Consider the following 16,336-nt stretch of genomic DNA (forward strand, 5'->3'; position numbering starts at 1 on the left):
GGCAGATCAAAGTTGTATTACAAGTGATAGTTCAGTATTCTTGAAGTGGGGTTGAGGTAGGTATCTATGCATAGTTTGTGTGTAACCGGAGAGGGTGATCAGTACAGTCACTGTTAGTTTTGGGGGAGATGTCGCTGTAGTGTAGCAGAAGTCAGCCTTGTATTGTTGCAGAGGGGGCCAGAACAGAAACTTTTTTTCTCCACATATTTAAATGCTGACCTGAAACCTATATATCTGTTCAATTGTATGCTAAACTGAGAGTTGTTTGTTTGCCACCAGACAGCTGTTTATTTTTACCACATGTAACGCCTCTCCAAAAATACTGAACTATCCCTTTGAGTATTTCAGGTCACTAAACCACAAAATTGGCAAAAGCATCAGTTTCATACTGTATCATCAAATCATATGCTTTCGGTTTGAGTCCAAATTGTTCATGGGCACTATGTCCATTGTGCAAATGTTTGTGCAGACCGTCATTGTTTATGTGTCATTGACCTGCAGGTTCAAAACCCCTCTGCTCAGGGGCGAGCCCAACACTCGACTGGACCAGTTTAAAACAATGGAAGGCCTCATCTCCTCTGATGTAGACCACTGGCTGTGCAACCTGTACTTCCAGGTGTGTGATCGTGTTTGTAACTATAAAACATGTGCATGCACTCTTTTTTTAATATGTTGTTTCTTTACATGGTATATTCAATATTGTGTGCAGGTATACTGTACCATGTGGTTCAGATTATTTCAAAATGTTCAAAAATAGTGTGTGTGTGTGTGTGTGTGTGTGTGTGTGTGTGTGTGTGTGTGTGTGTGTGTGTGTGTGTGTGTTATTCAAGAGGCAGGATGGTAGATGTGGGTAGATTTTTTGATTTACTATGATAAAAAGCTTTTGCAATTTGGAAACTGGCCCCAGAGATTAAACAAAAACCACATCTTTACCCAGCGAAATCCGGATGCATTTGATCTAATGCATTGATTAGATTAGTAAACATCTTAATTGAATTAAAAGCCAGAACAAAGCGTTCTGTCATGGGCTTGTCTCTTTATTTGCCCCTTTCGACTGTAACATGTTGTTTGTATTACTGCATTATCATCACTACAGTTGCTTTGATTTCTGAGGGACGTAAACAGACATTTTTCTACATCTTTGCAGTGTTACAGCACAATAGGATGTACAATGGTCACGCTAATCACATTCATGGTCTTAATTCAATTATTAATGCCACTCTGTGAGAATCACAAATAGTTGGCTATGTCTGCGGTTTGATCAGAAACACCTGTAGAGTAGTCATGTTGTTTTCCCACAAACAATGTTGATGGAAGGGAATTATATGAACATAACTGCTGATGGCATTGACATGAAGAGGTTTGATTAATGTTTGCTGGTCCCATATCTAGATCACACACACACACACACACACACACACACACACACACACACACACACACACACACACACACACACACACACACACACACACACAGAGACCAACCCCTGTCTTTTGTTGTGGTGTGTTTCAGGTGAAGAGGCTCCCTTCTGGAACATCTGGGGTGCCGGAGCGCTGCATCACCCTATCCATACCCCCTCCCAACAACCCTCCTGTCATGGCCCAGCATGACGTTGATCGGGACCACCCACCACACGGGGCCCAACCCCTGTCACAAGCCCAACTCTCAGGCCCTCATCTCAGTCATCCCCAGACCCAGTCCTACCCCCAACAGAAACAGCCTCATGCGGGCCCCAGCAGCAGAGCAGGAGAGCCCGCTGTGGTGCACTCTCAACGGGGGTCTCCTCTCCACCTGTCAGCTGATTCCGCGTGCTCTTCTTCATCTCTGCCAGGTATGGGGTCCAATGTTAAACCCCCCCTTACCGACTATGTCACAGTAGGGAGAAAATGTCACCCTAATGTCACATGCACTGGGATATGAGGAGACTGGCAGGCACCCCACTTTACTTCTTCCACTGAGGTGAAATGTGCTGGAGGGAAGGCTTGGGTGGAGAGCAGAGACAGTGGGCCAAGATTGACGGAAGTAATAGCAAACAAAAAGGATGTTTTCTCAGTTAGACTTTATGCAAAATCCCAAAAGATACAACTGTATGTATTGTTGGTTCAGGGAACATGTTTGGCATCAAGCACTGTATGCTGACAGATGGAGTTGATACACTTGTAACACATTCAGATAAAGCTGTTTGATAAAAACCCTAACCACTTAAATGAGTCAAAAAACCATCTCCGGTACTATTAGATGGAAAGGTAAATAAACTAATAAAAGGGCTATATTTGAAATTCAATCATTAAAGTTAGATTTTCTTTTCTGTTATTGCTGTACTAAAAGTTAATTTGCCAAATATAAGCTGCACCCTTCCTGCACGGTAAATGCGTTTGCATACAACAGTTTGGTTCTGTTGCCATTTGTCTGATGATCGTCTTGAAGTTGCTCAAGCGGGCTCAAGTTTCCTTTATTTCCTATATTGTTTTCGCCAGAGATATTCCCCAATAGGGCCCAGAATGAAATGATTCTAGATTTATTTTTTAAAGCGACTATTTTAGTGACTGCATTGTGGCGTGCGAGTGCTGATTGTCAGCGATACATGTGGAGCTTGCATGTCTTTGTGGGATTTTCCTCCGGGTGCTGCAGTTTCCTGTATGCAGGTCAGGTTGATTTTAGACTTCCGTTCCCAGGTGTAAATATGATTACTGTATGTTTCCATGTTGTAGCACTGCGATGGACTGTTGCTCTCCTTTGTGTTTCTTCCAATGAATACCGGGATAAGCTCCAAAATGATCCCTAGTAGACATAGGCCTGTCCAGCAAAACGCACTCGTGAATTATTCTGATGTGGTCGCCTTGTTTATCTGGTGGTCCAGGCGAGGTCATACCACAATTGTAACCACATCCAGAAGTGGCTAATGACTTCTGTTAATACTAATAAGGATCCACTTCCACTATTTAAAAAAAACACATTATTCTTGTTTCCCACCTTTAGTCTCAAGTCATCCAACTTCCTGGCCTGGGCAGGGCTCATTTGGTATTGATCTAAGTACAAAGGCGAGTGGCCAGCTTCTTTGTTATTAATACATCCCCTCTTTCTTTTCTTTTCTTTTCTTTTCTGTTCTGTTCTTTTTTTTTTCTTTTTTGCACGCACAGCTCATCTTTATTTAACAGTCCTCAAAACTTTCCGAGGGTGCTCTGCTTTAAACATCACACGGGCTTTTTAATTACAAATGAGTTGTGACAGGTCTGCTGGGTAGCACCCTGGCCCATTTTAAAAACGTGATGCCGGCTGACAGCTTGGCAGTGTTCTCCCAGCACTGAAACATGTGGAAGAAATTGGTCTTTTACATTTCACAGCTTGTCGCTTCCTCCGCCGACTGACCTGTGACCCCCCACAGAGATCCTAACGCCCACAAGGGAAGTGTCCCCAACGAACTGACTTGAGAAAGAGAGAGAGGGAGAGAGAGAGAGAGAGAGAGAGAGAGAGAGAGAGAGAGAGAGAGAGAGAGAGAGAGAGAGAGAGAGGGAGGGAGGGACTTACTATGGGAGATTTATGTTCTGCCACACAAGGCAAAAGGTACCAGGTCTCTTTAATACACACACACACGGCTGCATACTGGGGCTCACACACACACACACACACACACACACACACACACACACACACACACACACACACACACACACACACACACACACACACACACAGGCACACACACAGGCACACACACAGGCACACACACTCTCTCGCAAACCAGGTGAGGAGGTTGCTTGGTGAAGTGAACCCGATCCTTAAGTGAAACAACGGATCAAAAGGTGTCCGGCGCATACACCTCATCCCGAGCCGTTTCTCCCTAAACTGAGCTGACGTTTCACGCCTCATTTGCATACAGACCTGTTCACTTCGCCTTAGCTCTGGAGCGCATTATGGCTATACTCAGATGGGAAGATTACGTCAAGGTTGTAGGCCAGTGATTGGACGGACAACTTTAACCCAGCCAAAAAAAAAAATGGAAATCCAATTCAGCAAAGGGGAAGAAGAACAAATTATCCCCCCTGTTCCTCAGCCCCCAGCTCTGTCAAGTCTGCCCCCCCCCCCCACCCCCCCTGACATTTCCTTACCCTATTTCATGCCTCTCTGTTTCTGATGTGTGCTGCTGCTGTGTTGAGTTCGCAGGAGTTTTTCCTCATTACCCAATTTCTGTCTGAGAATCGAGAACAAGTATGTGGAGACCTCTTGTCACTGCCATAACGTGCACTGCACACAGCAGAGCTTGACAAGTGCGACTGTTAAGTTTGTATTCCGGAGGCCTTAAGTTAATTAATCCCTGTAGAAAAAAGCACAGTGCGTGCGGTGAGGTGTCTATTACAGATAAAAGGAAACTGACATCACAATCCCTGATAACAATTCAGACTAGTTTTGATGGGGGAAAAAAAATCTGAAGATTACTGAAAGTGTGCTATTGTGCGTGTGGCATGGCAGTTTGTCTTTCAGATTCACTTGCCATTGGATGATAATCATTTTAAATGTACCTTAGTCCAAGCATTAGGGAGTGTATTTGGCTTCTTAACATGGACATTAGCTGGAGGGACAGTGGGTTAAGTGACCTTTTCCGTTAACTGAATGATCCAGTTATATGGGGGTTTGTTTGAACCCGGATGAATGACTAATTAGATTAGCGTGTTGTGTTCACTATGGCCTTCAGTGGATCACTATCAGCACACACCACGGTTGTGCCATGACTGTTCGCTGCTTCATTTCTCTGCCACTTTTTACATTTTTTTTCGTCTTCTTCACAAATGCATGGTAACAGCCGTCCCCTTGAGCACACATGGTGATTTTCGAGGATTCCACATCTAATGTCTTTTCTTTGGAGCACTGCCCCACACTTTCAGGATGCGCTCTCCCCCTCCAGCGCCCCGGTCCCAGTCATTAGAGTTTCAAAAACCACAATGTTACATCATACCCCTCTCTCAATCAGTCGCACTCGACATCACGCCGATTATTCCAACAATGTCCGGATTTCAAAGGGGGGGGGGGGGGATTCAACCTTTGAAGCCTGTTTGCAGAGAAGATACAAATGTAAAACCCTGCACAGTGGGAGTGGTAAACAAGCCTAGAGGAGTGCACATGGGGCCAAATGCACGCCGTATGGGACAAATGCATCCAAAGGTGACAGTGTCTTGCCCTTTTTTTTTTTTACTCACAAAAAAATGACCAGTTTTTTGGGTGATAAGACAAATGCAGCCCTATGTCATGTGTGGTTCAGTGAACACGGTAACAACAGATGTGACCTTCGCAAGCGAGAGTGAAAAGAATACATGTTAGTATGCAACGAGTGTCTGCTATTGTCATTAAAATGCACTGGATGGCGAGAAAATAAACTTGTGCGTAAAACGACACCCGAATCCCTCGCAGTTTCTATAGTAACCTTGACACAAATCCCGACACGGACTGGGGGGCAATCCGTTAGTCACTGACCTTTTCGATCCCTCGGCAACTTTGGACCAGTCATCAGGCAATTAGGAGGCCTAGGTGAGCCAGGATCAACCTCTCGGCCTGGTTGCATCTCGCAGGCAACACAGTGATGGGGTCTCGGCAGCATTACGGCCCCTCAGGCTTTTTGTTTTTTTCTTTCCTTGGCCTGTTTTTGTGTGTAAGCAGACAGAGAAATAAATATGTAGGTGCGCTGAGTTATAGCCGGTTGTGAGGTGCAAACTCATTTGTATTTCTACCCTGGAAAACAATTGTGCATATATGCAAGTGTCTTCCATGTTAATGTTTGTTTGTACGTATGCCTTCTTGTGTATGTGGGTGCAGCACACTGAATAAGTGTGTGTGTGTGTGTGTGTGTGTGTGTGTGTGTGTGTGTGTGTGTGTGTGTGTGTGTGTGTGTGTGTGTGTGTGTGTGTGTGTGTGTGTGTGTGTGTATGTCCAGAGCACATGGGGATAACAAGGAGTTTGTTGTTGGCCTTGAGTGCCCGGAGAGGCTGGAGTTGTGGCAGCTCCAGCGCTCTGAGTTCACAGACGTAGCCCTTAGCTGTCCAAGCTGTCGATGATGTTGACGCTGTCAATGCAGCCTCCCACTGATTCTGGTATTACAGTGTCGAAGCATTATCAAGTGGGGCCTGGCGTAATGAGTGCATGTGTATGTGTGTATGTGTGTGTGTGTGTGTGTGTGTGTGTGCACAGTCTAAAAAAACCCTTCCTTATCCACAATAGTCCAAGTCTGTGAGTCCACAGTTGCTATTGTTGTTGTTGCTAATGGAGGTTGAGGTGAGGGTGTGTGTGTGTGTGTGTGTGTGTGTGTGTGTGTGTGTGTGTGTGTGAGTGTGTGTGTGTGTGTGTGTGTGTGTGTGTGTGTGTGTGTGCGTGCGTGTGTGCATGTGTGTGCGTGTCTGTAAGAGCAGCTGGCCATGGGCTCATTTGCATAGTCTTAAACTTTCTGCACAGCACAACAAACACTTTGCTGAAATTAAATATTTGCTCCAGTGCGTTTCAATAACTAACTTGAAATATACTATTAAAACATTGCACTACGACTCAAATGAAAAAAAAATTATATCATATTAAGTTAGAAACTCAGAATGCAGTGTACTGTATTTCCTTTCTGGTTGAATACAGAACAAAAAAAACATTCTCACATTTTCGAATTGACACAAAAGGATCTCTGACTTTGTGCCTCTTGATATGATCAATCTCCCCTCTCTTTCTAAGTGCTTTTCCATTTTAGACATGTTTTAATGGCATTGATATATTGTTTTTTTAAATGCATTTTCAAATTGTGTAAAAATATGCAGTCTAGGCAGAATGATTTATGTTTACAGTGTGTGCGAAAGATTACCTGAAAGATGTGAGATCATTGGAATCTCAGACACGTAACGTCACGTAAATGTAGAAAAATAATAAATAATTTTACTATCCCGGAATAGAACAAATATAGCCTTATTATGACCTTGTAACTGTAGGCGCCCCAAATGTTTAGTAGCAAAGTCGTGGTAATTAAAAAACGACATCTGTGTTTGGATGAAATTTTCTGACTCCCTTGAAAATAGCAGTGAGCAGACTCTTACTGCCGTGTGAGTACATTTAAGCTGTCAGAAGGATGTCTGATGTGTCCCCTATATTTAAGTTATTATTACTGATATATTTAATCCCGCAGCAAGAGAGAAAATGATATCATTGCAGAGGTTTCCATATGTATTATATAGACGTGACTGGTTCCACAGGGGGAAAAAAAAGTTTCACATAGTAAGATTTTTTACATGTATCAAGCTAAGGTTTACTTAATTACAACCTCCAGGCAATGCAGGAACCCTTTTTTAAATTCTGTGAATGTTAATATGCTAAATAATGCAGATCTCCGACTCTTCAAGCATGAGACACACATCTGGCGGCTTACCATTTAAATTACAGCAAAAAAAAAGAAGAAAAAAATAGTGAGATGGATAGAGGGGAAATAAAAAAAGAGGGTTAGGATGAAAAAATACTTCAAAAGTAATTTCCTAAAGAAAAGAAGAATGGGAAAAAATGTATTACAACAAAATTTCATTTCTTTTTCGATTTTTCATCATTTCTAATTGTCTACATTAGAGCGTTGGAGCTACGGAAGGTTGAGCTATGAGATTGTGGGAGACAGAGATAACTGTGCAGTGGGAGCTCCATAAGTTAACACTCTTACTTAAAATCAACCGTCTCCAGATGGTAAACCAAAAGATCCTCGCTATATACCTGCCTAGATGTAGCAAGACGTGAGACGGAAGCCACACATGCAATTTGTTCAGAAATTCAAAAAGTATTCTATATGATTTCAAATGAACCTCGCAGTAAATGGGATTTTTTTCAGCATTTTAGCTCAATTTGAAAATAATTTCCAAAAACTAAATGTGAACCTTTAACTTTTCTTGTTTTGTATTGAAATATTAAGAATGTAAAACCTTATAAAAATGTGTTTTTTTTTCTTCCCTATTCCCATTATACTTTTAACAACTTCATAATCATTTGGATTTTGCAGTATCAATATTTCTCAGCCACCCCTGAGCCTCATTATGATTGCCAGATGTGCTTTGCAAAACAAAACAAACATGAACTTTTTTTTTCTTTCTTTATTTCTCTTTTTTTTACGCTCACTGCACATTACTCGTCTCTTTGGGATGCAGGGAAGAATTCCTCCTCGGGAGCCATTTCCGGAAACACGGCAGAGAAGAGTGAGAAAGCAGAGGGTGGGAATCACTACAAGGTAACACTGTCATATAAGTGAAAAGTCTTCCCACTCATGAAACAAGCACCCTCTCCGCTTTCCCCTTCCCTTCCCTCCGCACCCCTACACACACCTCCCCGGCTTATTATCTGAGATTTGTCAAAATACATTTCACACTAACAGGTATTTTTCAGCCTTCAAAGCCAGTTTTGATCTGCTTGACAAGCCAAAGCAGGTCAAATTCTGTGAAATCAGCAAAGCCAGCCAGGCCTCCCTTTTCCCTCTCTCTCTCTCTTTCTCTCTCTCTCTCTCTCTCTCTCCGAGCCGCTCTAAACACGCCTCTTCCTGTGCTACAGAGGACTTAAGCTAAATTAATCAAAGCCTGTGTGTTACCTGCCATACTTTGAAGTGGTAATTGCAAAATGACTCTGTGTGCTGATCTGGCATTGCTGCCTCTCAGTCCGCCCCTGCCAGTGTGCCTCCGCTGCGGCCTTTTGTTGTTGTGGATGTTATTGTTGAGGTAGTTAGAAGTCTATGAAAAAGCCTCCCTCCCTCCGTCCGTCCGTCACACACAAACACACACACACACACACACACACACACACACACACACACACACACACACACACACACACACACACACACACACACACACACACACACACACACACACACACACACACACACACACACACACACACACACACACACACACACACAGTATCACAGAATACTGTACACATTCTCCCCTCCTGCCTCTCTCCTCTATACCTCCAAGTCTTTATTCTCGCTAACCTCCTTCTGCTCTGAAGAGGCTCTTCAGACCGCCATTAATCAGTGATGACCCGTTAAATGAATGAGTTTGTTGATATGAGGTTTTATTTCTCTAGCCTCTGTAGACCATGTTTTTTTTCTTCTCAGCCCTATCTCTAAAAGCTCTCTTACTCTGTCAAATGTCGTGATGTGGAACCCAGTTGTCTAATGATTAAGTGGAGTGATCTCCAACCTGCCCCAGCCTGGGAGCGCTAGGGATCAGATTTCAACCCTTCAACCTGCAGTGCAGGCCTAATTAAAATGAATTTTCTCTAGGCGACCACTTTGCCCACAGGGCAGGAATCCAGCTATATACAGAATCCACTCTTAAGGTATTGCTTTAAATTTATTGTGGGGAGACACCAGAGAACATTGCGGTTTATATATCTCTCCGCATTTTTTCCTCTCTTGCTTTTCTTTCCCGCTCCTTTCCACCTTTTTATTGTGATCATCACTCTGGAATCCAAGCTTGCTTTGGCAAAGATTGCCCTATGAAAACGGATGGAGCTTTTATGGGGCCCTGCCCATTTACTACTTCCTGGGCCTAGTTTATCTCAGAGAGAGAGAGAGAAAGGGAGGGAGAGAGAGAGAGAGGAGAGGAGAGGGCATGATGATGTGAACAAATGAAATGGAGAGAGGTATACTGAGACAGGGGTGGTAGAAAAAACGGAGGTTGCTTATTCCAACTGTGGATCTCATTAACATACATCAGTGAGAATTTCACAACTTCAAGCAGAAAGGCACTAAGCCCACCCAAGGGCAACGCAGGCACAGGGGCTGACAGGGCCAGGGAAAGCAAGCCGTTAACATGTTGGCGGCTTAACAAACAATATCTGCTCCAAAGTACCTTGGTGAAATATTCAACCCCCCACCCCCACACTTCCTAACTCCATTCGACTGTGTTTATGACGATGACGGTAAACGACTTGTGTGGAAAAAAACAGTGGCAGCTGCTCAAATATCACATATTTAACGGCAGCGTCAGGGTGTACGCGTGTTTCCCAAGATGAACTCATCTTGAATGATGGCGTGCCGTGTGCGATTTCAGCCGTCATCCTTGTCTCTCGTGTCAAATTGAGACGCGCCGGAGATATATAGGAGAGGCTCCGGCACACTGTCACTGTCACACCGTGTGCATCCCCCAAGATAAATTCAGAGGCCCGCTTCTTCCTGCTTTGATTACAAATGACATCCGCATGTGTTCTCCTCCGACTCCTGCTCCTCACAGAAGAAGCCAATCAACAAGACAAATAGCTGCGGCCTCAGCGTGAGCGGCAGCGCACCGCCTCAGCAGCCAGGCAAACACAAGACGCAGTCTTCAACGCACAACCTCTCCACGGAGGAGATGGAGGAGTATACATTCTCCCTACAGTAAGTCTCACCACTCATTATCCCGCCCTAGTCCTAGCAACAAAACTAAAATAATTCAAATGTGTGTGTGTGGGGGGAGAGGGCGGGGGGGGAGAACAACTGCTTTTTGTTCCCTGAAAGACAGTGATGTGCACACAGCATCAACCAGACAAGATGCTGACAACAAGATGTGCCTAGAACACCTACTGTAAACATATATATCAAATGTAGTCGAATGTCTTTCAAAGGAAATTCCAACTGAATGCAGTTTGCGTATGCTGTAGTAGTAATCTTGTATATTGCTCAATTGTAATGTTTTTAACAGTAATAGTACAAGCCGTTGTGAGTCAAACTGTGAGAACTTTTTTGGAAAGCATGGGCATCTACTGTTCTTCTAAAATAGTTTAACTTGTATATTAAACACTAACATCAGAGTCCCCCTTTAGTGTCTTGATCAGATCTCATCTTGTGTGCATTTCAGATCATTATGTCTAAAATAATGCAAAAAAAAAAGAAAAGAAAAGTGAATTATAAGTTGAAATGTAACACTGTTATCTAAGACAAAATAATCAGTCCTATTCAAACTAATTTGGTCTGTAACAACACCGCATAATGTGGCCAAACCAAACATTGCTCAACCTCCACCCATTATGTCACTATGTGGTTTTTATGTATTTGTTTCCCACTGTTCTGCACCAACAACATGCAACAAAGGAGTTTTTTTTGGGGGGGATGTGTTTTCCTCTTTACCCTGGCTCACAGCATTGATTTTAATGAGAAAATGGGGATGTGTGAAACATAAACAAAGCAGGAAGCAATGGAATAAAAACACACACCTTGGCCAAACGAGTTATAAAAGCAACAAGGTGCACCACCGTATGCCCATGGTGCATCCAAATAGGCTGAGAGCAAAATTGCTTATTTCAACAAAAAAAAGTCACAGGTATTTGTTTTTTATTTGAACGTCAACTAAATTAAGGGGAGGGGATTGCCACACACTACACTACACTTGGGGGGAGAGAGAGAGAGACCGAGAGAGGGAGGCTATGTGTGTGTGTGTGTGTGTGTGTGTGAGACTGGGAGAAAAAGGGAGCGCTCTCCCTGGAGATTTAAAAGTACCCATGTTTCCTCATTTCTGGGAGTTGGTAATTTATAGCTGCTGGTCACATATTAAACAAGATCAGAGACTACTCCCTGACATCTTCTGAGCGTATACTGGGGGAATTCAAATGATTACCAGCGTATCCTGCCAACAAATGACAACACAGGGAACTATCTTAAGGGGAGAGTGAATTCAAAAAATAAAATAAAAACCTACACAGAGAGCCAGGCAAAGGATGCACACAAAGGGACACAATTAAATGGTTTTCACGATTATTCATAGTGTTGCTTGTATTTATTTGATTAAACATTTTACCTCTGAGCCAGTCGCCACGTTGCATTAGATGAGACATTTCTGTCAGTTATAGGGTATTGTGTGTGTGTGTGTGTGTGTGTGTGTGTGTGTGTGTGTGTGTGTGTGTGTCGGAGCCCTGGTGGTTCCCTTATGCCCTGTGAAGGTGCCGCTGCTATTGATTTCATCTTTACAAGCACACACATTACAGTATCTCTCTGAGCTAAAGGCTGCTTTTTTCTTTTTTTCTCTTGCCCTCGCCCAAATAGAGCAGTAGAAAGACACAGTGCCAGTTTTTTGGCTTTCCCAGTGCAGACGCTGCAGTCTAAAAAGTCATACCCTCACCCATCTCTCCCACTGTGCTGTTTGACATACACTCTCTACATCACCTGAGGACTGACAGAGACACAGACCAAAGGGATTGTGTACTTGATTTCCTATGTTATTTGCCATAATGATGTCATCTCCATCTTCTCTGGCATTTCCAGAGCTCTGTTTGTATATATATATATTTTTTACACGTGTGTTTATATCTATTTGTGCTCGTGCTGCGTGGGAGTGTGTTTTTTTGTGTGTGAGTTTGTGTGCACACCCTTTTCCCGACTGTGTCTGCCTTTGTACAGTATATGAGGGTGCTCCGGTGTCTGTGTGTACATGTATTTAAATGTGGGATTGAGGATTCACACTGCAGTGATTGAGGGATATTACTGCCATCTATTGAGCCACGAGAGACTGAGCTCATTGAGATTTTTAAAGGGGTGTCCCGACACATTTGTGCAAATCAGATGCATCATGCATTATTAAGTTAAACAGTTAGAAATGGTGAGATTCCGGTTAGGGAAAGCCTGAGAATCGCACACACTCTTTTACACAGAGCACATTCATGTTCAGCATGTAACAGCCAGGGACACTTTATCCACCTGGTTAAAATAGAGGTAAAGGGATGTATTGGTATAAAGCAGGCAATTATATCAGCGAGCTCCACAGTATGCACAGTAGACCTACACAAGCAACAAGAGTAAATCTCACATACTGTATGTGCATTGCAGGCTATGGCTGCCAGTGTTACTCAAAGTCGAACTTATCAAGAGTAAAAATCTAATAATATCCTTAAAGCTGGTAATGGCAACCCTTTATACCAAAGCACGTACAAAAATGTACTTTATGTATCAATTAACTTTGTGTACTGAAGATTCCTGCCTTATGTGTGCAGACTAGAAGAACAAGGCCTACGTAAAATACATCGTCTGGGACGCATCTCCATTACAAATGATTTAATAAATTTTATTTGATATATTTATATAAAGTGTTTTGTTTAAACAGGATCAGCTTATCTCTTCATTTTTTGAAGTTCGTAACTTGCTGATGTTACTTTGTGTAAATTATTCAAGGTTCCTTGTTGCCAACCTCAAAATCACATCTGGCCAATTAAAAAAGAAAAAGTAAAAAGCCTACACGGGGTATGGAAACATAATAACCGTAAACCATAAATTACTATTTCAAAGTCAACACACAGTGCACCTTTTTTTCCTGCAAGTATTGACACTTGCAAGTCAGTTCTGGGCAAATGAAAAAGACTATGAAAGCAAGCCAGGAATGATTCTTCTTTCTCTCTTTCTTTCTTTTCTTTACTCTTTTCTTTTTTTGACTTGCTATGCTGCTGCTATCTGTTTGAACACGCATGAAAGACTCCTGCCGACCTTCCAGCTTATTTGATGTATACAAGTGTACTCTTAGCCACCCTTTTTCTCACAGAATAGTGCTGAGCTAAATCAAAGCACCTGATTCAATAGGGCTGTTGTAATTTGATAGGGCCGTATTTAAACTTTCTGATGGTCGGCGACAACTTCTGAAAAACATAAACATACTCAGAGTGAACTCATTTTACACCTGTAAGGGCAATATAGCAGTTCTTTGCACTAAGGTTAGTTAGCACACATTGTATCTCGTCCCTAAGAATTATACATTGTGTTTAGGAAAACTTATCCATTGGTACTCACACACATTTTGATTGTCATGCATCCATGATTATTGTCAATTAGCTTTAGCGTTGGGTCTCACCAATGTCACCCACCTATTTTTTTTTCTACTTTGAGGAGAGAAACCTGTTTTAATCAAAGTCATTCTCACATCGCAATTAGATCTAATTAGTCCAATTATCAAGATTCTAATTACACTGAAATATACCCCCTAAATCTCATATCAATTATAGTATGTGTGACTTGTCCTGATCAGTAGACATGAAGAGAGAGAGGGAGAGAGAGAGAGAGGGAGGGAGAGAGAGAGAGAGAGAGAGAGAGAGAGAGAGAGAGAAGCTGGGTGGGAGATAGAACAAGGAGCATCCACCTCCTCCGGAGGCCAAATGACTACAAACCTGACTCCATCCGTCCCCAAAGATTGTATTCCACTATACTGTATATGGTCATGTGGGGATAAATGTCACTTAACTTTAAAAAAAAAATCAAATTCAGAACTATTTTGTTACTGCTTGTGATGTTATGATTAGTTACATCCTAGTTGTCCCTTTCAGATGTGTGATGACTCAAAATGAATGCAATTTAAGCATTTAGGTCTTGAGCTAGAGTTGTCAAACACTTGAGAAAAAAATGATAAATAATTATCATCTGTATTAAAAGCAGACTGAAACCAGGATGTTCAGTCACATGCCAACGTGTGGCAGGCACTGTACACAAACCTCACACACACATACAAACACGCACACACACACACACACACACACACACACACACACACACACACACACACACACACATATATATATATATATATAGACCTGCACAATATGTAACTATAGTGCTGCAGTGTGGCACTCAAGTTGTAGTAGCACCGGCAAAACACACACACACACACACACACGCACGCACGCACGCGCACGCACACACACACGCACGCACGCACACACGCACGCACGCGCACACACACACACACACACACACACACACACACACACACACACACACACACACACACTTGCACAGCCTGTTCTTATTGTGTAGTCAGAGGGAACACACTGACCTAATTTCCCCCAGTTAGCTCGCCTCGTTGGGGACCAACAATCCTCTCCGCCCGTTTCCCCCAACCGAGCCTATCAGAGCACACTCTCACTGTGTGTCTCTGTCTCCCTATCTTTCTGTGCCCTCCATCTGTTGGAGTCTATATACAGGCACAACCATTTGTGTACCATTTGCAGAAAAATGTACCGTTATATCGTTGAGGGGCTGCTCATCTCTGTTCATCTGTGGTATTAATTACACAGGTTCATACGCATTAAAACATTCATAGAACATGCACCCCACAGTTTCATTCCTTTGCGAAAGTGGAACTATTAACTATCACGCAGAGAAAGAGAGATCGGCCTGCAGTAACAGACAGAGAAGGAGAGAGAGAGAGAGAAAGAAAAAAAACACCTGAAATAACATCTAGTTCCAGGCTGTCAATCCCCTGCATACTGCAGCTCCGAATCACAACTCAGTGCAAGGGTCAATCAATTCTGATGTAATGCTGGTAGGAGAGGTGGGTGGAGATGGCAGTGCTGTTCACCCCTGGGTCTCCAGTGCTTTCCAGGGCTCTTTCCTGTGCCGAGGGGGGCAGGAATGTGTCTGCGTGTGTGTGCATGTGTGCATGCGCGTGTGCGTGCATGCGCGTGTGCGTGCATGCATGTGTGAACGAGAGGCCCCTGGCTACCGCAGCCCGAGTGCACATGTTAGGGTTTTCTGTGGCCAGACGTGCCCTGGGTCACTTTGGATCCCACAGACACACACGTACACACACACACACACACACACACACACACACACACATACACACGCGTACACATACAAAATCAACGTGCCGCTTCCTTTATGGAAATCAGAGCTGTCAGCTCCCTGACAGGTTAATGTTGCAATATGATTGGTTAATCTGCAGTGATGTGGGTGTCAGTCAGAGCTGAGTGCAGTCCCATTGGTGGTCTGGGTCAGATGAATGTGTTTCCCACACACACGTAAGCGAAGGGGAAGGAGGGGTCAAAAAGGGAAAGAATGACAGGAACTATATGTGGGAACATATGAGTGAGTGTGTGTGTGTGTGTGTGTGAGTGAGAGAGAGAGAGAGAGAGAGAGAGAGAGAGAGAGCTAGGCCAGAGGTGACACTTCCCTCACGCTCTTCCTTTTTTATCTTCTCTAATCACTTGTTCCCCGGTCTGACATGAACATCAATAAAAGATGGCAAAAGTCAACAAACATCTCCCGGAGAATTTAAAAGTGGATTTTCTTTTTGTACACGCAGATACATGCTAGCTAATGCACCGTAGCACAAACATACACTAATGCACCGGGTCTCGTGCAAATAAATATGAACTCTTGGGAAAACATCAGAGACAGGCAGCTCTAATAATACAACTGACAAGTTGGGAAGATGTCGATGTTATCAGATGTTTGATCCAAAGTGTTTACATTTTGTGAACACATGACCTATGATGTCATCAGCATCTATGTTAGCCTCCGCCAGTTTAGAACCAGCGCTATTGATAAGTGACACTGCAGTTGTCAGTTTGAATTGGTCTTTCACTTTATTTGTTTGAAGAGACA

The 16,336-nt window shown here is 43.1% G+C and overlaps 1 protein-coding gene across 1 annotated transcript in view; it reads left to right on the forward strand.

Annotated features, from left to right (window-relative positions):
* ofcc1 (orofacial cleft 1 candidate 1) overlaps positions 1-16,336 on the forward strand; it is a gene marked incomplete at both ends in the record, with an annotated part of 134,899 nt that overhangs the window by 52,858 nt on the left and 65,705 nt on the right. The window contains 4 exons of the mRNA XM_080050600.1: positions 502-616; positions 1,516-1,834; positions 8,151-8,230; positions 10,233-10,375. Of these exons, the coding sequence (XP_079906726.1) occupies positions 502-616; positions 1,516-1,834; positions 8,151-8,230; positions 10,233-10,375 (657 nt within the window). The remainder of the gene's footprint in view (positions 1-501; positions 617-1,515; positions 1,835-8,150; positions 8,231-10,232; positions 10,376-16,336) is intronic.

Source organism: Ammodytes marinus (genome assembly GCF_949987685.1).
Source record: "Ammodytes marinus genome assembly, chromosome: 21".
In the NCBI taxonomy this organism is placed as follows: Eukaryota; Metazoa; Chordata; class Actinopteri; order Uranoscopiformes; family Ammodytidae; genus Ammodytes; species Ammodytes marinus.